Raw genomic sequence first — 21,340 nt, 5'->3', positions numbered from 1 at the left:
CAGCCGGTGATACGTCTGGTCATCGCGCGGTCTGTCCATCGTTGCATCTCCCAAAGTTGGCGTTTCGTGCTCCCCTGCGATATTGCAGCGCCGAAATGGCGCGTCATTAGCGCTTCAGGACGCGCATAGGTGAGCAATATCGCGATTCTACGCTCAACCAGGGACACGCCGCTGCGGCAACCTTAAGGATCTTCCACAGCAGTGTAACCCCTGCTTCTGGTGGAGGCGCATCTTTCACTTGCGCTTCCACAGATACGAACTGCTGCCCATTGCGCTGCCTATAGTGGGTGAGGGGTGCAACAATGGCGCTCAGCAGAGCCCGGGGTATCCTGAGCAGGCAGGGCACTCCGCGTTTGGACAGCGGCGCTGTGGACTTGAAAGACTATCTTAGGAAGCCCAAAGAGTTCCCCGAGACCCCAGGGCACACCGGAAGCTCGAAAAGTGCTCTATATCGCAGCATAAAGAAGTTTGTGGTGTTTCCCCAAGGCAAAGGTGGCCAAGCAACGGCTGCGTTAGTCGGCCCGGCCGCGGCACGCAACGCGTTGAGTGCGATAAAACCTGCATCCCGCGTGTCGGAAAAAACGCGCCGGACCGTTAATTTGACCGCCTTGAACTCGGCAAAGGCGTCGTCAAACGCGTCACTGGCTGCGGCGTTGCGGCATGGCAGCAACGCTCCATGCACCGGCCACCAAAACGCAGACCCAGCAACTAAATGCGGTGCTGCCAGCCACTCCGACGCGCAATACGCAGTGGACGAGGAAGTGGAATACCAACTGCTGAGATATGAGGGTGTGGATCCACAGCTGATGTCGTCCGTGAAGGAGGTGCGTGAGCTGCTGCTGTCAGACGCCTCGGCGTTTGGCGCCGCCGCTCCACATGCGATCCAACCGCCGGTTGCGAACAGCAAGCACTACATGATAAGTCCCGCGCACATGTCGTTTCTGCTGCATCGGATCAAAGCGTTGACCGGCCGGGACACGTGCAGCAAAGAGGAGCTGCTGCAGCGCGTGCTGTCGTTTTTGGAAACCGGCAGCATCGAAACTGCGGGGGATACCGGCGCCACGTGGAGCTACAAAGCGTCAAACAGAACGCTGATATCCGACAAGTCGCTGGATGATGACCTCCAGAGCCTGCTCAGCTCCATCCAGTCCAGGGCGTCAGCGGCCTCGTCGCAGCCACCTGCTTCCGCTGCAGCTGCCGAGTCATCAGCCACAAACGCCAACCACAGCGCCCCCCGTGATACCACAAACAGTGCATATCGTGCTGATGCTTCAGATTCAAAAATTTGTGCCCAACTGGCCCAGCTGGACTACTCCCGGGCTGCAGAGCGCTCCGGCAGCAACCGGAAAGCGGTGACTAGCAACCAGGTTACCGTGCAACGTCTCACCGCCGACACCATCGCCTCATATCTCAATGTAGATGCAAACAAGGTATGCCAGCATTACTTCTATGATAAAATGTGTGCCAGATCATTTCACTCGTGGAGGAGCTGGATTGCGACCCCGCCCATCTGAGCGTTGACGAGGCCAGCTTCATCGTTGAGGAGCTCGGGATCCCGTTTCGAGTCGACTTCGCGGAATCGCGCGAGGGCGTCACCATCTCGCGCGCCACCAAGATGGAGGTCAAGCGCTCCCTGGTGGTGACCATAATGGGCCACGTCGACCACGGGAAGACCACTTTGCTGGACACCCTGCAGAGGTCTAATATCGCCGCTGGGGAGTCCGGCCGTATCACGCAGAAGCTGGGGGCGTTCAAAATCCAGCTGGAGCGCGGTCCTCTGGTGTTCGTCGACACCCCCGGCCACGCTGCGTTCGGGCGTATGCGCGACCGTGGCGTGCGCTGCGCCGACGTGGTGATCCTCGTCGTGGCGGCCGACGACGGGGTGATGCCGCAGACGCGGGAGGCCATCGAGCTCATCCGGCGCAACGATCTGCCGTACGTGGTCGCTGTGAACAAAATCGACATCGACGCGGGCTTGCACGTGCGCGGTATGCTGGAGGATTGCGGGCTCGACCTGTCAGACGTGCCCGTAGTGTACATTTCTGCCAAATCCGGCAAGAACGTGGACGAGCTCGCCGGGGCCCTGTTTGACTTGGGTGAGCGTTTGAATCTGACGGTCGACGCGTCCATGCCAGGCGCTGCGTACGTCTTCGAGACCGAACGCCACCCGACTTGGGGTGATTGCCTGCGGACGATCGTGAGGAGCGGCGTGCTGCGCGAGGGCGACTGGCTGGTCTGCGGCGAGTCCTACGGCAAGGTCAAGCGGATGTTCGACCCGAACGGGCGCCCTGTCAAGCAGGCGTTTCCGTCGGACATAGTGCAGGTAAGCTGGCCGTACAGCACGCCGTGCGCGGGTTTGTTCGTGCAGCAGCGCGAGTCCCAGGCCAAGGCCCAGAAGCTCGCGGCATTGGCGAAACGCAGGTCGGCAAATGCCAGCCACCGCTTGACCGCAGCTCCGTCAGCGGGTACAGCCACCACAGCCGCACCCACCGTCGTGGGCGATGGTGGGCGTAGGCCGACGAAGGGCGAAAGGTTAGACGCCAAACCGATCCCGGAGCTCTGCGTCGTGCTGCGCTGCGGCGACCAGGGCGGGTTGGACGCTGTGCTGGAGTGGATCGCGGAGTTCAACGAGCGCAAGCGCGCTGACTGTGACGTCAGCCACCTGAAAGATCGCGGCTATGTTGAAACCCACACTACCGACGTGACGCCGCTATTGTCGTCGTGGAACCCAATTCGCGTCGTCTCCAGCAACGTCGGCGCTTTCAACCGCAGCGACTCGCAGTTCGTGGAGGCGGGCAACGTGGCGTTCCTGGGGTTCTCCACTCCGCCGCCCAAGGGAATACCGGTGCCCGAGCTGACGCGCACCCACAACGTCGTGTACGAGCTGTTCAACGACATTGAGCGCATGTTCGACTTTTATTTCGGGCCCACGTACGTGTTGAAGCAGGAGGCCAGCATGAGCGTGACCCAGGTGGGCAGCATCAGCCTGAAGGGCGTGGGCAAACGGCAGGCCGTGGGCACCAGCGTGCTGTCGGGTACGGTGCGCCAGGGCAACCTGTGCATGCTGATTCGCGAAGGCAAGGTCCTTGCGCGTGAGCTTGCCATCGCGTCGATGCAGTCCTCGCGCAAAAACGCCACCGAGCTGCTGAAGGGCGACAACAACAACTGCCTGGTCTTCCGCAACTGCGACACGGAGGCCAAGCTGGGTGACGAGATCGTCTCGTACACCAAGGAGCCCCTGCCTCCTCTGTTCGGCGTGGTGTCCGAAAGCATTCTACAGTGAACTGCAAAACGCCAATATAAACGCTATACACCGTTAGCAGGTACATATGTGTTGCATCGTGGTTTTCACAGAAGTCGCCAGTGGCGCCGTTAGCGGCAGCGGGTTCCGCAGCTTAGCCTACTGCAGTCGGCAGCAGCCACCAATGCACGGATGCCATCGGAAGCTGCATTAATGCGCCGCGATGACGTTAAATGTACTCTGCTATGGCACCACGTGCCGGACTCGTAAAGAGGCCGCCGCCATCAGCCGCTTAACTGGGAACGAATCCACCATGGGAGCACATCCCTCACTACCACCCTACCAAAATCTTTGGCGCCCGAGAGGCACACAGCATCCCACATTATGATGAATCATATACCATACATAACTATTCGTTTTTGCCCCGTTTCAGCCGGTGGCGTTGGGCGTATATTACAACTGCATTGTCCGGTTTGCGACAAAGATTTGGTTATACACGGGGTCGAAATGCGCGAGCGGATCTCCCTCCAACATGCGTTTTTCGGTCTCCGTGAGTCTGTATATTGTGTTTCGCTTGAGTTTGGGCAGCTCGAGACTCGGCCTCCTCAGCTGCTCTATCCTCGTCAGGGGCACATATATCGGGTCCTCGTCGACCCAGCGCTCGCCGTGAGGGATGACCTCGAACGCCTCCACCTGCAGGCGCGTGAGTTCGGGCCTGAACCCGATTTTGCGTTTGTAGTGCTTCTTGGACCTGAACTTGAGTGTATGCATCTTGGGTCCCCTGAAGTGCTTGAGCACCTTGCAGAGCACCCGCACGTTTTCGAGGTACGGCTCCCCGTGTACGTACCAGCCCTCCTCCGATTGGAAGAATGCTACCCTGTGGAGGTAGACATTGGCGCCCACCTGCTGTTGCACGCGGTTGACGTCGTAGAACCTTCCGCGTTCCAGCCACCTGGGCACCCCCGAAATGTGTACCACTGCGTACGAGCCCGTGCGGTCGTATCCGTCCTCGCGCTGCGCGAGCTTGTCGTGCGCCGGCCAGTCGAGGATGGCGCTCGCCGCCGTGTTGCGATAGTGTCCTGAGACCGGCAGCCTTGCGGCGCCTTGCCTGCGCAGGAAGGCCACCGCGCAGGTGCTAAATAATAGTGCTGGCAGCCATGTTGCTCCTCTGTACATAATTGCGATTGCCGTTGGGAATCCGCCGCGGAATCTCCTGTGCGGTGCCGCTGCACATCAGGCCGTTGCGACCCTCTCATCACCGCGCTCCTGCACCAATTTTAGACATTATATTGAACAACTCACCGCGAACAGCGGAACGTGTAGACGCTCGGCGTCTTGGTCAACCAGTTCGGATGACTTCCGCTTACGACGCTCCAGCAAGGTGTACGGTTGAGGGGCTTCGTTGACTGGCCGTGCCGGCAGCACGGCGTAGTCCGATAGACCAGTTGATTGCTGAGTGCCGATGAGCGGCTGTGTGTATGTCCTTTGCCTACCTGCATGATCCCTGCGACGTTCTGCGGCCTCTGATGTGCTCCGGCAAAGGTGGCCTTGAACTCTTGCTCATGGAAATTATGCGCCACCATCTTGTTCACAGGCTCGCCCGCCAGCCGCTCCAGCTCGTCAACGGCGCCCAGCGACTCCGTGATTTCTTTCCTGGCGAATTCGTTGTCACGGTCCACTTCTCCGGCCCCTGATTTTCGATGACTCTGGTGTGAGTTCTGCGTTTCCTTACGTTCAACAAGTTTCTCTGAGTGTTCATTAGCGTTGGGCATGTTTTCACCTACCGGCCATGTCGTCCTTCATCGCCGCGTGCATGGTTGACGGCAGGAACACCTTGCGGAGGTGCATCTTCCTGCGTGCCGTGAAGCCGTACACAGCACCGCCAAACTTACACCATAGGCGCCTGCGTGATGCGCGCGTACTCCTGGTCACCTTTCTTGTATGCGGAGCGTTCGGCGATGTATCGGACGAGCACACTTGTGAGCGAGTTGTCCCGGCGGCCGCAGGCCGTACCGGCCATAGCGATCATCAGCAGCGGCGCAAGCACACCCATTATGCGATGCCGAGTGTCAGATTCCGATGTGCAGCCCACGCAACGCAATATGCGGCTTACGCCATTACACACTCGCCACCAATCCGGGCAACTGGAACAGTCACAACGCTACCACTACTGGCAAAAACGTAGGAAATGTGTAAAGCTTCAATGTAATTGGTATGTGTACGGTGTAAAGTTGCGATTGTGATGCGGATGTCGTTTTAGACACTACACCGCGATGTCGTGACTGACGCCGCATTGACCTTGATGAGTAGGCGTTATTCCGCCAACAACCCTCCAGTAGTGCTTGAGGCGCCGTATAAGAGCGCATCCAACAGCCTACTTGGCGTTGCAGTGTTCAGACATGAGCAGCTGCTCATCCTCCTTGAAGGGTATGTCCGGTATGTCGTCCAGGTCGCCGGCAACAAAGGTGATCGCCGACGTGCTGTCGCCGCCGGACTCGTTCTTCAGCCACACGTGCTTCATCGCCAACATAGCGTCGTAGCCACGTCGGTCATTACAGATGATCTTCCATGGGCAAGACGTGCGATCCTGCCAGGGGAACGGCGCGATGATAGACAGCTGCCCTACCTCCCCGACTTTCTCGGCTATCATGTCCTGAAAATTGTACAGCGTGTAGTCCGCTGGAGCGTTATACGCCAGCAACACCAGCGGCGTTGTAACCTGGTCGACGACCTCGGGATTATGCGCTGCCGCCACGTCGGCTTCTGTCTGCGATTCCATTGGAATTACGTTTGTTATCACAGGCGCATTTTCACTGCAGTGCTACGACGGCGAACTATTAACCGACGGCAGCGACGGTCTTTCCCGTCGCTGCTTCCCGCCCCGGTTAACGTTGTGGGTACTGTGGAGCTATTTCCGCAGCGCAATACAATGTGCACAATCTCGTTTGACATAGCTGTATATTTACGTCATTGTGTGTAGCAGAAGGACGCGTTTGCGCTGCGATTACACACCGGCTCTTCGGGAGGCGATTGGCCTCTAAAATGCCGATTATCGCTAAGAGACACGGCTAAAATCTTACAAACGTCTGTCGCCAACTCATTCTGCTCATAGCATATTATTTTGAAACGTCTTCAGCTGTCTATTTGCGTCATCAATTTTTTGGCTGCCACGCCGGTGACGACGCCGTGCCTTGCTTAGGTCTAGGCATACCTCGCCGTGCGAACTTGCGTTTGATTTGGACACGTTGACAAACGTTCCGCCGTGCCACGAAGGTTTTCGCTGCGGATCTGTGACATCAAGACGTCGCATTATTTTCGGCTGCGACGTCGTGATCAGATCTAGCTGTCTTGGCCTAACCTCGAAAAGCGTCTCGCGGACGTATTTCCATTTAGCTTCCTTCCTTGTGACGTGCAGTCAATAATTTGCTCGTTGTCACATCTACCTGTAACCGCTTTGCACTTTGTCTTCAAAGCTTACTGCCACTTTAAACTAACTTTTTAACAATGGCCGACGTAAACGAGTACGACTACCCCGTCGAAGTCGAGGCGTACTCTGAGGAAGGCGAGGCTGAGGCTTCGGAGTCCTTCGAAAAGGAACTGGGCGCCGAGGACTACGAGGGTGAGTTTGGCGAGGATTTCCAGGCCGAGGAAGCGAGTGAGGAGGGCGACGGCGAGTTGGCCGATGAGGAGTTCAAAGCGGACGAGGTGACTGAGCTCGGCGACGAGGAGGCGGATGAGGAGGGCGAATGCGACGCCTACTGCACCTGCGGAGACGAGAAAGAGCACGAGTCCGATGAGGTCGAGGAGGGCGAAGTCGAATCACCCGAAGCAGACGCTGTGGAGGAAGCGGGCGAGGAGACCCCTGCCGCTGCTGCCGAGATGGAGGATGAGGGCGTGGACGTTAACGCTGAGGGCGTTGACGTTGGTGCGATGGAGCTGGTGGACGGCATGGACGACAGCCGCGAAACCAGCAGCGTCGTGAGCAGCGAAGGCCACGTGGAAATCCCCGGCAGCCTCACCGGCGAGGGCAAGTCGGGCAAGCGTGCCCTCGGCAAGAAGCTGCAGTGGGAGGCGAAGGCCTCCGTGCCCGCGTACGTCATGAAGACCGCCAGCAAGTTCAAGGTCGACGAAATCAGCAAGATGAGCATCACCGTGAAGGGCCAGGGTCTGAAGAACGCCGCTTCCAAGATCGAGGCGCTGTCGAGTGCTGTCCGCGAGACGAAGCAGAAGCTGAAGGAGGCCGTGAACACGAACAAAATAAACTCGCAGATACAGCGCTCCGAGGTTGTCGCCGCCGAGAAGGCCCGTGTGAACGCGGCCAAGAAGGCCCGCGAGGCCGAGGCCGAGCGCGTCCGTCTGGAGGCCATCGAGCGCAGGAAGATAGAGACCCTGGAGAAGCAGCGCAAGCAGGTCGAGTTCGAGGCCAAGAAGGAGGCGCTGGCCAAGGCGCGCCGCGAGGCCCTGGAAAAGAGCCGCGTTTAAGCCAACGTACCCTCAGGAGTGGCCCATTTCACCAAGGCGCATGCCGAAAGAAGCCCGAATTTGAAAACTACGCAGCGGTTAATATTCTGCCAGAATGTACCATCTAAGTGTCATTACAGCTCTATATCGTATGTAGTGACGTCAGCAACGCGCTAGGCCGTGACGCGCCTCCTGAGCACCAGCCAGAATGCGCTGAGCGTCCGCAGTAAGGTGAGCGTCCGTACAAGACAGCAGCCTACGGTCTCAAACGATGCAAATCTACGTGACCCATCACGCTAATATGCGCAAACGCTACCCTCGGCATCGTCTAATTATGTCACTTGGTTATTACGCTATTTGACCGGAGCTGAAGATGGCGTCAGTCTGCCGACGTCGTGTAGACGGCGGTGTGGATTCCACCGTTAAACGCTCATACAGCTGATTGCAGTGCCACTGAACGACGTGTACATGTTGCGTCTGGTGTGTGGCACACGACTCATGCCGTATGCATTCCCGTCGTTGCAGAGTGATTCCAGCCTCCCACATTGCACGCTGTGCTGGGCGCGTCCGCTCGCCGCGGTGTACACATCCACAACTTTAGTGTGAAATAGCATAATGAAGTCCGTAGCAATTGTTTTTTTCGCGTTGTGTGCCGCGCTGCGGTGCTTCGGCATCAACCCCGCCGCCTCCCGGCAGGAGGCACGGGAGTCGTTCGGCATGGACGACGTGCTGAACAACATCCAGCAGGTCGGCAGCGACAAGGAGCACGATGACTCTCGGCTGCAGCAGTTCTCCGCGCTGCTCGAAACCGCTGGTAGGTGTCTGCAACGGCAGTTCACACCGTCGCAGGGATCCCGGTGAAAGACCCGGAGTCTATGGAACAGCATGGTTAGCACCTCACACATCCACTGCCATGGACCTCAGAGAAGGATGTGTACGACCGCATCGAGGCGCTCGTGGGTAAATCCAACGCCAGGATCATCACGTGTAAGTGGCGCCGACGTGCCGCTGTAACGGCGCTCAGACATCGCTTCCATCGCGGAACATACGCAAAGCAAGTCCGGCAATCGTCCGAATGCGTCTTCGCATCAGGCTTCGGGGTTTCTGCTGGAGCAGATCCTCGCGGCGCTCGAGGCGCAGGGAAGCGGTAGGTTGTGAGCTGCGCGATCGCATTCTACGCAGATTTCAACTTCCTGAAGATAGAAGAGTAAGTTTACTTGCGGTTGCGCTGAGATGTGTGAAGAGTACTGGATAAGTGGGCGGCGACGTTCATACCCGCCGCCGGCGCGTCCAACGACGGTTTGTTGCCACTATGTTTGCGTGATGACGTCGCGCCTCAGAGCTATGAGCGGCACTGTATTGCTGAACCACTGCAGAGACACCTTGAGACGTTCAATATGGTCACCTAATCGCTTCTACTCCAGTCTGGTCGTGACGCCGCGCCTCGTCGCCCGGGCCCCGTTCGCCCAGGCAGCGTCGTCGCCTGCCGGCGCCAGGCACCTCACCACCGTGAACTACATGCGCGAGAAGGCCGGGAAGCGGTCGCATTTCGGCTTCGTGATCGTGCCTCAGCAGACGGTGTACGTCGTGGAGAGGTGGGTCTAGGTGCGTCACCTCCAACGCTGTGCAGGTTTGGCAAGTTCAGCCGCACCATCGGCGCCGGCGTGCACATCCTGCTGCCGCTGATCGACCGCATATCGTACGTGCATTCGCTGAAGGAGGACGCCATAGTGCTGCCCAACCAGACGGCCATCACCAAGGACAATGTACGTCTCCCGGGTCGCCGCAACATCGCGTTCAGGTGATCCTCCAGATCGACGGCGTGCTGTACGTGAAGTGCGTGGACCCGTACCACGCGTCGTACGGCATCGAGGACCCCATCTTCGCCATGACCCAGATGGCGCAGACGACGATGCGGTCGGAGCTGGGCAAGCTGTCGCTGTTCACGACGTTCCTGGAGCGCGACAACCTGAACAAGAAGATCGTGGAGGCCATAAACGCCGCTGCGAGCAACTGGGGCATGGTGTGCATGCGCTGCGAGATCCGCGACATAACGCTGCCGAAGAACATCGTTGCCGCCATGGAGCGCCAGGTGGGCTGCGTCCGCTAGTGTCACAGTGTTTCTAGGTGGAAGCTGAGCGCTACAAGCGGTCGACAATTCTGCGCAGCGAGGGCGACAAGGAGAGCGAGATCAACATGGCCGTGTCGCAGCGGCAGACGTCCATCCTGAAGGCCGAGGGCGAGGCCATAGCCGAGCGTGAGCGCGCCGACGCCACTGCTTACGCCCTGCAGAAGATAACGAGCACTCTGCGGGAAACAGGTACGCTCCAGCCCCGTCGAGTACACGGCTTTCAGGCACTGTGGACGCCGTCGGTCTGCGGCTGGCCGAGCGGTACATCGCTGCGTTCGACAACCTGGCGAAGCAGTCCACCACCGTGGTGCTTCCCGCCAACGTCGGCAATGTCAACGAGATGATAACGCAGGCGGTCACCCTTTTCAAGGCGCTCGGCAAGGACAGCCAGGCCCCCGAGCAGCCGGTGGAACTGATGCCGCCGCCGCCGCCGCTTGAGCGCGCACCGGCCAACGAGAGCAGCTCACCCGCATGACCACGCATGCCGTATCTCGTTTTCCATATAAGCAAGTCGTTCACTGGGTCTGTTAACTTTAAAATTTGCATCTGTGCGCGCCGCAGCCCTCGCGCGCTACCATGCCCACCTTCGGCAGTTTTCCGGCGATCTCGCCGCCAGATGCCCGTGCAGCGACTTGCTGTGGCTGTAATGGCAATATGCGTCGCGTGATCTAAATCCGCGCCGCCGGACTAGTGAGCTTGATACCCGGCCGATTTAGACAGTGCGTCGCCGCCTAGCTCGCGGCGAAGGGGAATCCCACGGTTTCCTAGTGAATTAATACTTGTCAATATAATCGGCGCGGAGCGGGAAGTCAGCAGGTTTCTGCGCAGCATGTGTCGAGGTCGTCGTGGGTGTGACCCACGGTAGGGACCCCCCGCCTAGACTCCCTGCCGATGACGCGAATCGGGGCACGCCGAGCGGTGTGTCAGCTATGTAATATCGCAGAGCGTCGCGCATCATGACGACCGTCGCGGAGCTCAACAAGCCGTTCTCGCCGTGCGACCTGAAGAAGGTCCGCGCGATCGAGTTCGGTGTACTCGACCCGGAGATGCTGAAGCGCCTTTCTGTCTGCGAGGTGACGCAGACGGAATTCTACCGTGAGGGCATTCCGGTGACCGGCGGCCTGAACGACCTTCGGATGGGCACGACCGACGCACGTCACAACTGTTTGACGTGCTACATGGACCTGAAGCACTGCACTGGCCACTTCGGCCACATCACCTTGTCGAAGGCGATGTACCACTCGAGTTTCATCACTGCGGTGATGAAGGTGCTGCGCTGCGTGTGCTTCAACTGCAGCAGCCTGCTGTGCGCCAAGGACGACCCGCGCGTGATACAGATCATGAAGCTGCGCGCGACCGCGCTGCGGCTGAACCGGCTGGTGGAAGTGTGCTCGACTTCGCCGCGTTGCCAGCACGCGACGCTGGCGGGGTCTAAGATGAAGGGCTGCGGGTACCCGCAGCCGCGGTACAGCAAGGAGGGCACCAGCCTGCTGGTGCAGTTCACGGAGAAGCACCGCCAGATGCTGGAGGAGGTGGACGAGGAGTGCGAGGAGATTAAGCGCACGTTCACTGCTGACGAGGCGTACAAGATCCTGAAGGGCATCTCGCACGAGGACATGCGGTACCTCGGGTTCAACCCCGAACGGTCGCAGCCGGCGTGGCTGATTCTGCAGGTGCTTCCCGTGCCGCCGCCTCCCGTCCGTCCGTACGTGGCGTACGGGAGCGACCGCAGCGAGGACGACCTGACGCTGAAGCTGCTCGACATCGTGAAGGCGAACAACATGCTGAAGAAGCACGACGAGCGCGCGACGGCTCCTCACATTCTGCAGGAGATTTCGCAGCTGCTGCAGTACCACATCACCACATTGTTCGACAACGACATACCGGGCATGCCCGTGGCGTCGACGCGCTCGAAGAAGCCCATCAAGTCGATCCGCGCGCGCCTAAAGGGCAAGGACGGCCGTCTGCGTGGCAACCTGATGGGAAAGCGTGTGGACTTCTCCGCGCGTACTGTCATCACGGGCGACCCCAACCTGCCCATCGACATCATCGGCGTGCCGAAGTCCATTGCCATGACTCTCACGTTCAGCGAGACGGTGACGCCGCTCAACTTCGAGAGCCTGCGCAGCAAGGTCGAGATGGGCCCGCACGAGTGGCCGGGCGCTAAGTTCATCGTCCGCGACGACGGTACGCGTTTTGACCTGCGCCACGTGAAGCGCGCGAGCGACCTGCAGCTGGAGTACGGCTACCGCGTGGAGCGCCATCTACAGGACGGTGACTACATCCTGTTCAACCGCCAGCCATCGCTTCACAAGATGAGTATCATGGGCCACCGTTGCAAGGTGCTGCCGTACTCCACGTTCCGCCTGAACCTGTCGGTCACCTCGCCGTACAACGCGGACTTCGACGGAGACGAGATGAATCTGCACCTCGCCCAGACGCACGAGACGCGCGCCGAGGTGAAGCACCTCATGCTCGTGCCCAAGCAGATCGTTTCGCCGCAGGGTAACCGTCCAGTCATGGGTATCGTGCAGGACTCTCTGCTGGGCATCAGCAAGTTCACGCGTCGCGACTGCTTTTTGACCAAGGACATGCTGATGAACCTGCTGATGTGGATCCCGTACTGGGACGGCAAGCTGCCGCAGCCGTGCATCTTCCACCCCGTTCCGCTGTGGACCGGCAAGCAGGTGATCACGATCATCCTGACGTTCGACCAGCTGAACTCGCTGACGTGCATCAACCTGATGCGGAACTCCGGGACCTCAATTGAGAACGACAACCCGTACTGCTCCGCCAACGACTCGAAGGTCATCATCAGCAAGAACGAGCACCTGTCTGGCATCATCTGCAAGAAGACCGTGGGCACGAGCTCAGGGTCGCTGATCCACGTGCTGTGGCATGAGGCCGGCCCCGAGCGGTGCAAGGATTTCCTGTCGACCGTGCAGAAGGTGGTGAACAACTGGCTGATCCACAACGGGTTCACCGTGTCGTGCTCGGACATCATGGCGAGCGAGTCCACGCTGGCCCAGGTGGCCGAGATTCTGGACCGGTCCAAGAAGGAGGTGCAGCGGCTGGTGGGCCTGTCGCAGAAGGGCAAGCTGAAGTGCCAACCCGGTAAGTCGCTGTTCGAGTCGTTCGAGGCCCGTGTGAACAAGGAGCTGAACGAGGCCAGGGAGCAGAGTGGTACCATCGCCGCGAAGAGTTTGGACGAGCGCAACAACATCCTGGCCATGGTGAACAGTGGATCCAAGGGGTCCACCATCAACATTTCCCAGATCATCGCATGTGTGGGTCAGCAGAACGTGGAGGGTAAGCGTATCCCCTTCGGTTTCCGCGACCGTTCTCTCCCGCACTTCATCCAGCACGACTACGGCCCCGAGAGCCGTGGGTTCGTGTCCAACTCGTACCTGTCCGGTCTGACTCCGCAGGAGATGTTCTTCCACGCCATGGGTGGTCGTGAGGGTATCATCGACACTGCGTGCAAGACCTCTGAGACCGGTTACGTCCAGCGTCGTCTCATGAAGGCCATGGAGGACATCATGGTGCACTACGACAAGACCGTTCGGAACGGCGTGGGCGACATTCTGCAGTTCCTGTACGGCGAGGACGGCATGGGCGCGGAGTACATCGAGGACCAGACGCTGGACCTGATGAAGCTCGACTTCGCGGAGCTTAACCGGCTGTACGCGCACGACTTCCGGAACGAGAACTACGGCGTCGGGTGGATTTTGGATGAGACCATCCGCAACAACATCCTCACTGACTTCAGCCAGCAGGTGGTGCTGGTCGAGGAGTACCAGCGTCTGCTCGACATGAAGTCCATCCTGTGCAAGCAGGTGTTCCCCGACGGCGAGACGCGGCAGCACCTGCCCATCAACATCTCGAGGCTGCTCGAGTACGCCAAGACGCAGTTCCCCATGACCCCGGAGAGCCGCAAACTGATGAACCCAGTTGACATTGCCCAGCGCGTGCAGCAGCTGCTGGACGGTCTAACCATTGTCGTGACTAGCGGCCCCCAGGACATTCTGGCTGCCGAGGCGCAGGAAAACGCCACCATCCTCATTAAGGCGCACCTCTCGACGGCGCTCCACTCACGGCGTCTCATGGAGAGGGAGAAGATCGGCAACCTGGCGCTCGACTGGCTTTTGGGTGAGGTGAAGCGCATATTCTATAAGTCGATCTGCCACCCCGGCGAGTGCGTGGGCGCTGTGGCAGCGCAGTCCATCGGTGAGCCCGCCACGCAGATGACCCTGAACACTTTCCACTTCGCCGGTGTGAGTTCGAAGAACGTTACCCTGGGTCTGCCCCGCCTCAAAGAGCTTATCAACGTGGTGCGGAACGTCAAGACGCCGTCGCTCACCATCCACCTCGAGCGCGGCGTCGCCCACGACCAGGAGCGCGCGAAGGACATGCAGACCCGGCTGGAATACACCACGTTGGACAAGGTGGTGGCGATGTCGCAGGTCATCTACGACCCGCACGTGTCGCGAACGATCGTGACGCGGGACTACAACTGGGTGCGTGAGTACTACGAGTTCCCCGACGACGACATGGGCCGCCTGGGTCCGTGGGTGCTGCGCATCCAGCTGTCGAACAAGGTGATGACGGACAAGCGTCTCACGATGAAGGAGATCGTGGACCGCATCTACCAGGAGTTCAGCCACGACGAGATCGACTGCATCAACACCGACGACAACAACGACGAGCTGGTGCTGCGCATCCGCGTGAAGTACTCCAGCATGGAGGTCGACCAGCAGAACCTGGGCGAGAACGAGGGCGAGTTCCTGCAGCGTTTCATGTCTCAGGTGTTGGTGAACGTGAAACTGCGTGGCGTGGCCAAGATTTCTAAGGTGTATATGCGTGAAGAGGCCCAGATCAAGTACAACGAGTCCAACGGTAGGTTCGAGCGTGTGAGCCAGTGGGTCCTGGATACCGACGGCTGCAACCTGGAAGACGTGCTGCCGATCCCCTGCGTCGACGCGCAGCGCTCGATTTCGAACGACATCAGCGAGATCTTCCACGTGTTGGGTATCGAGGCGGCGCGTATGGCGCTGCTGCGTGAGCTGAGGGCCGTCATCAGTTTCGACGGTAGCTACGTGAACTATCGCCACCTGTCGCTGCTGTGCGATGTGATGACCCAGAAGGGCCACATTATGTCCATCACGCGCCACGGTCTGAACCGCGCGGACCGTGGCCCTATGGTGAAGTGTAGTTTTGAGGAGACTCTGGAGGCGCTGGTGGACGCCGCCGTTTACGCGGAGGTGGACAACCTCAAGGGTGTCACGGAGAACGTCATGCTGGGTCAGCTTTGCCCCATGGGTACCGGTTGTTTCGACATCATGATCGACGAGGAGAAGCTTCGCGACGCAAACCAGAACCTGCAGATCGTGCCGGATTCCGCCATGTCTGGATTCACCAGCCCGGACTCCACGAGCCCGGATTCCATGTCGCCGGCTAAAATAAACTCGATGCTGTCGCCGCTGCCGTTCAGCCCGTCGTACGCGGCTCTGATGATGTCGCCGGTGATCAACGCGTCGTCGCCCGGGTTCGCGGCGTCCCCTGCCATTGACACCAAGGCTCTCGGAGGTAGCTTCTCTCCGACCGTGATGTCGCCGCAGTCGCCTGCGAGTCCCGGGTACGCCCCGCTGTCGCCGAACCCGCTGTCGCCGAACCCGCTGTCGCCGAACCCCCTATCGCCAACTATGGGCATGATGTCTCCGACTAGCCCGGTGTACTCGCCGACTAGTCCCGTGTATAGTCCGACAAGCCCCGTGTACGGCCAATCTGCGGCGGTGTACAGCCCCGCGAGCCCGGCTTATTCCCCAACAAGCCCCGTGTACTCGCCCACCAGCCCGGCCTACTCGCCTACGAGCCCAGCATACTCTCCGACGAGTCCCGCTTACTCGCCAACGAGCCCAGCATACTCTCCAACGAGTCCTGCCTACTCGCCGACAAGCCCCGCGTACTCGCCTACCAGTCCCGCGTATTCGCCCACGAGTCCAGCGTATTCGCCAACCAGCCCGGCGTACTCGCCTACCAGTCCCGCGTATTCGCCCACGAGTCCGAACCTCGGTTACTCTCCGACGAGCCCCGTGTACCAGCCCACGAGCCCCGCGTACTCGCCGACAAGTCCGGCCTACTCACCCACGAGCCCGGCCTACTCCCCGACGAGCCCGGCGTACTCGCCTACCAGTCCGGCGTACTCGCCGACGAGTCCAGAGTATTCTCCGCAGGATCCTTTCTCTCCGAACCCGTTCGAGGAGGAGAACTAATAGACCCGTGCTTTGTATGTGTTAGCGTATTAGCGTATATGTGTGTAAGACATGGCGGGTGATCTTTTGGCGGCGTGTGTCGACGCGCGCCACTTGGTTTGCATGGTATCCCGCTGCGCAACAGTCTCCTTTTTTTATGAATTTTAAACGTAGATGAAATTTACCGGTCCAGCTCAGAGCAGTACCGGATGTGTCTCGCCCATGACGGCGCTGTAGCTGCGTTGACTTGGCACGCGTAGAGGGGCTCAGCGGCAGCGCGTGACACCGTGCGCAATATGGAACGTGGGTCGACGGCGGACAATGCGGGCTCTGCCGACCTGCGCTTGTCCGACATTAGCTCCGAGGCTTTCAAGAAGAGCGTGAAATATGCCACCGCCGACCCGCACTCGCAGCCCGCCGCCGGCGCGCAGGCGCAGCGCATGACTCTCCCGAATGTGCAGTCGCCTCGGGGCAGCAACCTGTTCTCGACCGGCGACACGATGGCGGAGCCCGAGGTGGAGTACCTCTGGCTGCCGTCGATGAAGGCCACGGGAACCAACTACCGCAAGCGCGTAGACAAGTATCGTCAGATGGAATTCACGCCCAACTTGAACGTCTATCGTGTCTACACCCCTCGCGGCGCGATTTTGGTGTTCAGCCTCTTCGGCCTGGTGCTGCTCGGTCTGGGCCTGGCGTTGATATTTTCCTCGCTCAGGTCGTTCACCAAGGAGCTCGAGTACACCGACTACCAACGCCCGATGGTGCTTACCATCGATAAGGACCTGCCAGGTCCCGTGTACGTGTACTACAAGGTCACCGACTTCTACGTCACGCACAAGAAGGTGGCCTACGAGTCCAGCCCCTCGAAGATCTTCCACCAGCATTGCAAGAGTGGGTTCTCATCTTTGGCCGTCATAACCTTTGCAGCGTTCAACACCTTCGAGCAGATTCTCAACCTGCGCTGCATCGGCGGCAAGAACACGCTCAACGGCATAGACGAGTGGTGCCAACATAAGGACGATCCCGTGTTCAAGCGTCCCGCCTACCCGTGCGGGCCCATATCCGCTACCGTGATGACGGATAACTTTGAGGTGTGCACCAAGAATGACAAAATCGACCTAACCGACACAAACCTGGCTTCGAAGAGGGACGACTGCCTCGCGCTCTCCATGGATATTCCGGAGTACGACTATGGCTTTTACCACTCCAGGGTATGTATATCTTGCGCCAAACATATATGCGCGTCTAGGTGGAGCCGGTGGACAGGGACGAGGGTTTCCTGTGGTTCGACCCGGGTAACCAGCTCTTCAGGAGCTGGATCCAGCTGCCGTACGACTCGACGTTTGTGAAGCAGTACGCCGTCCTCAAGGACGGCATCAACGCCGGCACGTACTTCGTCCACGTGACCAGCAACCTGTGGCCCGCCCGCGAGTGGCAGGCGCGCAAGTTCTTCTACATCGCCAAGCCGGGCTTCCTCGGCACGCCGGCGATTGCCCTGGAGTGCATGGTCATGGGCACGGCAATTGTATTCCTTCTCACCGCCGCGGTCATGTTCCTGCTACACAAGCGCAACTACAGCTGCGGTATCTGTAAGTCGTTACGTGCTCCCCCTAATGCGTGCTGCAGCGCCGTGGCGCGGTATCGAGGTCTACGACAGCAAGGCCGGGGATAGTGTGAAAGTGCCGTCAGTGCCGTACAAGAGGGACGACATCACGCCGGTTGACGACGTGCCAGCGTCCAAGATGCCTTGTCTGTGTCCCTGCCACTAGGCAATCACGTCAGACAGTATTTTTGAATCATAGAGTCATACACTCCAGTCCGTAATGAGTTTCATCATAGTGATTGCAGCAGGGGACAGTGCTGGCTAGACGGAAAACAGGCCGGCTAACAAGCAGCCTACGCCTCGGCTGGGCTGCGGCGCCGAGTCGCGGTACGCAACTTACTATGCAGGGTGTATAATAACAAAATTAATATATATTTCTTCTAAACATTAAAAGCGCGGCACGTTAACGTCGTGCGGCTGACGGGGTGCAAGAACCGCTTTTGAAACGGGGCCGGCTGCGCTGGCCACCGCAACGTGTAATCAGTCATAGACATCTGCACAGCCGCTTTTGCAGCTTATAGATCGCCCGTCTGCATATCATCATCTCAGGTTGTAGCGTCCGGAAACGCGAGGCAGAACTTGCACTGAGTTCCTGCGGTCCCCACGCCGGCTGAGGTTTGTAAGGCAGCAGCCGCCCCGTCGCCAGCCGCGATGAAAACGCGTCCTGCTGCCCCACGCTCGACCGCCGTCACATCAAGTAATTCGTGACCTGTTTGTCGATTCGTTGCTCTAACCGAAATTTCATATCAACACCGCCTAGTGTCGCTACTGAGAGGTGTCAACGGCGCGTATTGAACAGGCGCCATCTTTGCCGTGTAAAACTGTTAACGCGTCGTGTAGATATTTTATGGGCTAAGAGGTCTCGGAGTTCCGTATTTTACACTTCGTCTGCCGACCAGTCGGTACAGGCGTTGATGCTGAATTGTTGCATCGGATTCCGGCGACGCAAAGGGTAATATTTAACACAAACAACTGAGCTCTAACGTTGCTAACGTTTCTGCGCCTTAATCGTCCGATGTGTTTCGCGTAGCCACGTATGGCAATGCGAGACGGAGTGTCGGCACCCGGCCTTCCACGCCTTCTGGCGCTGACGTTGCAAAGACAGCGCCCGGCGCGGAGACACACAGATATTGACACCCTTAGCCGTTGTACAATTATCTTTTCGTTCGGCGCAAGAAGACGTCCCGTATGGTGGTGCTGTCGCCGTCGTGCCAACGGTCGGCGTACACGGCGTTGCCCGCATAATACATCGCTTTGCACACCATCGCCGGGGTACACATAATTCACCAAAATGTCGCTCGGTATTTTGGGAGAACGCATCACTGGCAAGGAGGTCCGCAGCCGCAACGGTAGGTTCGCGACTGACGCTGCTCATCCTTCGTAGTGTTGGCGGTCCAAGCCATTGCCAATGTCCTGCGCTCCAGCCTCGGCCCGAAGGGTCTGGACAAGATGCTGGTGGACGACGTCGGAGACGTCACCATTTCCAACGACGGCGCCACCATCCTGAAGCAGCTGGAGGTACAGCACCCTGCGGCTAAGATGCTCGTCGACCTGAGCGACCTGCAGGACCAGGAGGTCGGCGACGGCACTACTTCGGTGGTGCTGCTGGCCGTGGAGCTGCTGAGGCGCGCGAACGACCTGGCGAACATGGGCATCCACGCGACGTCCATCATCGCGGGGTACAAAATGGCCATCAGGGAGTGTGTGAAGTACATCAAGGAGCACCTCAGCAAGCGCATGAGCGATCTGGGCGAGGACGTGGTCGTCAACATCGCGCGCACGACGCTGTCGTCCAAGATGCTCCGCGTCAACCTCGACTACTTCTCCGAGATGGTTGTGAAGGCCATCAAGGCGGTGGAGACGGCTGACGAGGCCGGGAACCGCCGCTTCCCCGTGGACGCTATTAACATCCTGAAGACGCACGGCAAGAGCACGCGTGACTCGTACCTGGTTAATGGATACGCGCTGATGATGGGCCGCGCCGCCCAGGGCATGCCCATCGACATCAGCGGAGCCAAGATCGCCTTTTTGGACTTCGCCATAAAGCACTACCGCCTGCATTTCGGCGTGCAGGTGCAAATCACTGACCCCGTCGAGCTCGAGCAGATCCGCCTCAAGGAGAAGAACGTGACGAAGGAGCGCATTGCGAAGATTCTGGCAAGTGGCGCCAACGTCGTGCTGACCTCCCAGGGCATCGACGACATGTCACTCAAGTACTTCCTGGAGGCGGGCGTGATGGCTTACCGCCGCGTGCCTAAGAAGGATTTGCGCAGAATAGCGCGCCTGACCGGTGGTAGGTTCCGAGTGTGGTGTCCTGTCAAGCGTTGCAGGCAAGGTCGTGCTCACCATGTCCACATTCGAGGGCGACGAGGCATTCCCGGAAGACTCCCTTGGTCGCTGTGACAAGGTCTACGAGGAGCGTGTCGGCGACGTGGACTTCAGCTTCTTCGAGGGCTGCAGCACCTCGCGCGCGGCCACCATAATTCTCAGGGGCGCCAATGACTTCATGGTCGACGAGGCCGAGCGGTCTGTTCACGACGCTCTCTGCGCCACCAGCCGCGCTCTCGAGCAGGACTCGCTGGTTCCCGGCGGAGGCTGTGTAGAGACGGCATTATCGCTCCACCTCGAGCGCTTTGCGCGTACCTTGGTAGGTTCTGCGTGGCACGTGGATCGGTGCATCGTTGCTTGTGCATATGAGGATTGTACGTCAATGTATACTGCTTGTACATTGGTACCGTGTTTCAAATTCTGCAAATGTGGTTCTTTAACATGGCTTACATTCTGACAACGTGGTTCTATAAACGTGGAGAATGATGACAAGCTATGTTAACGAACCAATTCGCTGTTGTGTGTTGTCCAGCTATTCTATCGAGTGTTTACTTTATTATAAGCCTATTACAATGCGTACGCGGGTTGTCATTGCGGATGCGTCGCATTAAAGCTTTTTATTTGTTCTGATGTCGAAGCAAAGGGCTGTGCTATGTGACGTGGTTATCATCCCTGCTGTTGACTCGCGTTTCTTCCACAGTACGCCCGAGTAATAGCATTTTAGTCATATATGCGCGTAAAATATGTGCTTATGGTTATTTTCCTACTTTTCATGTCGACCTGACGGCAGTCCTCTCTGTTGTGACGTTGCATATAAAAACGCGAAGTGATCTCCCTGCGGTTACTACGGATATCTTATGATACGCTGTGAATGACACTGTTTCAGGGTTCTCGGGAACAGATGGCAATGGCGGAATTCGCCGAATCGCTACTAGTGATTCCGAAGACACTGGCCCTGAATGCCGCCCTCGACGCCACGGAGCTGGTTGCGAAACTGCGAGCCTTCCACGCAAAAGCTCAAGCGGAAGGTCCGATCTCGCCCGAAGATGCGGATTACAGGTGGTACGGAATCAGCCTCGCTGATGGCGAGCTCCGCAACAACCTCTCCGCGGGAGTACTGGAGGCTACGGTCAGCAAGATCAAATCGATCAAGTTCGCCACCGAAGCGGCGGTCACGATACTTCGTATCGACGACCTCGTGACCCTGGAGCCGGAGAAGGAGCCCGTAGATGACTAACTCTTATAAATTGTAGCGTTGCACACCCCTAGGCCCCACCGCGAGGCAGGGATTCCATCACCCCTGGCGGCGCTGCGGTGCCCATCAC

The 21,340-nt window shown here is 58.9% G+C and overlaps 10 protein-coding genes across 10 annotated transcripts; 7 read left to right on the top strand and 3 right to left on the bottom strand.

Annotated features, from left to right (window-relative positions):
• Positions 1-302: 302 nt before the first annotated feature.
• BBBOND_0207650 (elongation factor Tu GTP binding domain containing protein, putative) lies at positions 303-3,283 on the top strand (the record flags this gene model as incomplete). The annotated part of the gene is made up of 2 exons (XM_012912342.1): positions 303-1,430; positions 1,469-3,283. 2 exons carry the CDS (start codon positions 303-305, stop codon positions 3,281-3,283), a joined length of 2,943 nt encoding a protein of 980 aa, XP_012767796.1.
• A 411-nt stretch (positions 3,284-3,694) lies between these two features.
• BBBOND_0207640 (ribosomal protein L21 domain containing protein, putative) lies at positions 3,695-4,417 on the bottom strand (the record flags this gene model as incomplete). The annotated part of the gene is made up of 1 exon (XM_012912341.1): positions 3,695-4,417. The coding sequence occupies one exon, from the start codon at positions 4,415-4,417 to the stop codon at positions 3,695-3,697; it is 723 nt and encodes a 240-aa protein (XP_012767795.1).
• Positions 4,418-4,474: 57 nt separating this feature from the next.
• On the bottom strand, positions 4,475-5,294 carry BBBOND_0207630 (hypothetical protein, conserved; the record flags this gene model as incomplete). The annotated part of the gene is made up of 5 exons (XM_012912340.1): positions 4,475-4,507; positions 4,544-4,693; positions 4,735-4,988; positions 5,026-5,093; positions 5,134-5,294. 5 exons carry the CDS (start codon positions 5,292-5,294, stop codon positions 4,475-4,477), a joined length of 666 nt encoding a protein of 221 aa, XP_012767794.1.
• A 321-nt stretch (positions 5,295-5,615) lies between these two features.
• Positions 5,616-6,020, bottom strand: BBBOND_0207620 (hypothetical protein, conserved; the record flags this gene model as incomplete). Its single annotated transcript, XM_012912339.1, has 1 exon — positions 5,616-6,020. The coding sequence occupies one exon, from the start codon at positions 6,018-6,020 to the stop codon at positions 5,616-5,618; it is 405 nt and encodes a 134-aa protein (XP_012767793.1).
• Positions 6,021-6,745: 725 nt separating this feature from the next.
• Positions 6,746-7,723, top strand: BBBOND_0207610 (hypothetical protein, conserved; the record flags this gene model as incomplete). Its single annotated transcript, XM_012912338.1, has 1 exon — positions 6,746-7,723. The coding sequence occupies one exon, from the start codon at positions 6,746-6,748 to the stop codon at positions 7,721-7,723; it is 978 nt and encodes a 325-aa protein (XP_012767792.1).
• A 594-nt stretch (positions 7,724-8,317) lies between these two features.
• BBBOND_0207600 (hypothetical protein) lies at positions 8,318-8,913 on the top strand (the record flags this gene model as incomplete). Its single annotated transcript, XM_012912337.1, has 5 exons — positions 8,318-8,516; positions 8,552-8,590; positions 8,627-8,689; positions 8,727-8,849; positions 8,885-8,913. The coding sequence occupies 5 exons, from the start codon at positions 8,318-8,320 to the stop codon at positions 8,911-8,913; spliced, it is 453 nt and encodes a 150-aa protein (XP_012767791.1).
• A 112-nt stretch (positions 8,914-9,025) lies between these two features.
• On the top strand, positions 9,026-10,308 carry BBBOND_0207590 (stomatin-like protein, putative; the record flags this gene model as incomplete). Its single annotated transcript, XM_012912336.1, has 5 exons — positions 9,026-9,297; positions 9,333-9,468; positions 9,504-9,794; positions 9,830-10,022; positions 10,058-10,308. The coding sequence occupies 5 exons, from the start codon at positions 9,026-9,028 to the stop codon at positions 10,306-10,308; spliced, it is 1,143 nt and encodes a 380-aa protein (XP_012767790.1).
• Positions 10,309-10,789: 481 nt separating this feature from the next.
• On the top strand, positions 10,790-16,105 carry BBBOND_0207580 (DNA-DIRECTED RNA POLYMERASE II LARGEST SUBUNIT protein,putative; the record flags this gene model as incomplete). The annotated part of the gene is made up of 1 exon (XM_012912335.1): positions 10,790-16,105. The coding sequence occupies one exon, from the start codon at positions 10,790-10,792 to the stop codon at positions 16,103-16,105; it is 5,316 nt and encodes a 1,771-aa protein (XP_012767789.1).
• A 275-nt stretch (positions 16,106-16,380) lies between these two features.
• BBBOND_0207570 (hypothetical protein, conserved) lies at positions 16,381-17,853 on the top strand (the record flags this gene model as incomplete). Its single annotated transcript, XM_012912334.1, has 3 exons — positions 16,381-17,295; positions 17,334-17,673; positions 17,711-17,853. 3 exons carry the CDS (start codon positions 16,381-16,383, stop codon positions 17,851-17,853), a joined length of 1,398 nt encoding a protein of 465 aa, XP_012767788.1.
• A 1,125-nt stretch (positions 17,854-18,978) lies between these two features.
• On the top strand, positions 18,979-21,252 carry BBBOND_0207560 (t-complex protein 1, alpha subunit, putative; the record flags this gene model as incomplete). The annotated part of the gene is made up of 4 exons (XM_012912333.1): positions 18,979-19,036; positions 19,072-19,980; positions 20,018-20,334; positions 20,902-21,252. The coding sequence occupies 4 exons, from the start codon at positions 18,979-18,981 to the stop codon at positions 21,250-21,252; spliced, it is 1,635 nt and encodes a 544-aa protein (XP_012767787.1).
• Positions 21,253-21,340: the final 88 nt, after the last annotated feature.

Source organism: Babesia bigemina, assembly GCF_000981445.1.
Source record: "Babesia bigemina genome assembly Bbig001, chromosome : II".
Classification (NCBI taxonomy): domain Eukaryota; phylum Apicomplexa; class Aconoidasida; order Piroplasmida; family Babesiidae; genus Babesia; species Babesia bigemina.
The sequence above is the reverse complement of the archived record's forward strand: the minus strand, read 5'-3'. Positions and strand labels throughout refer to the sequence as shown.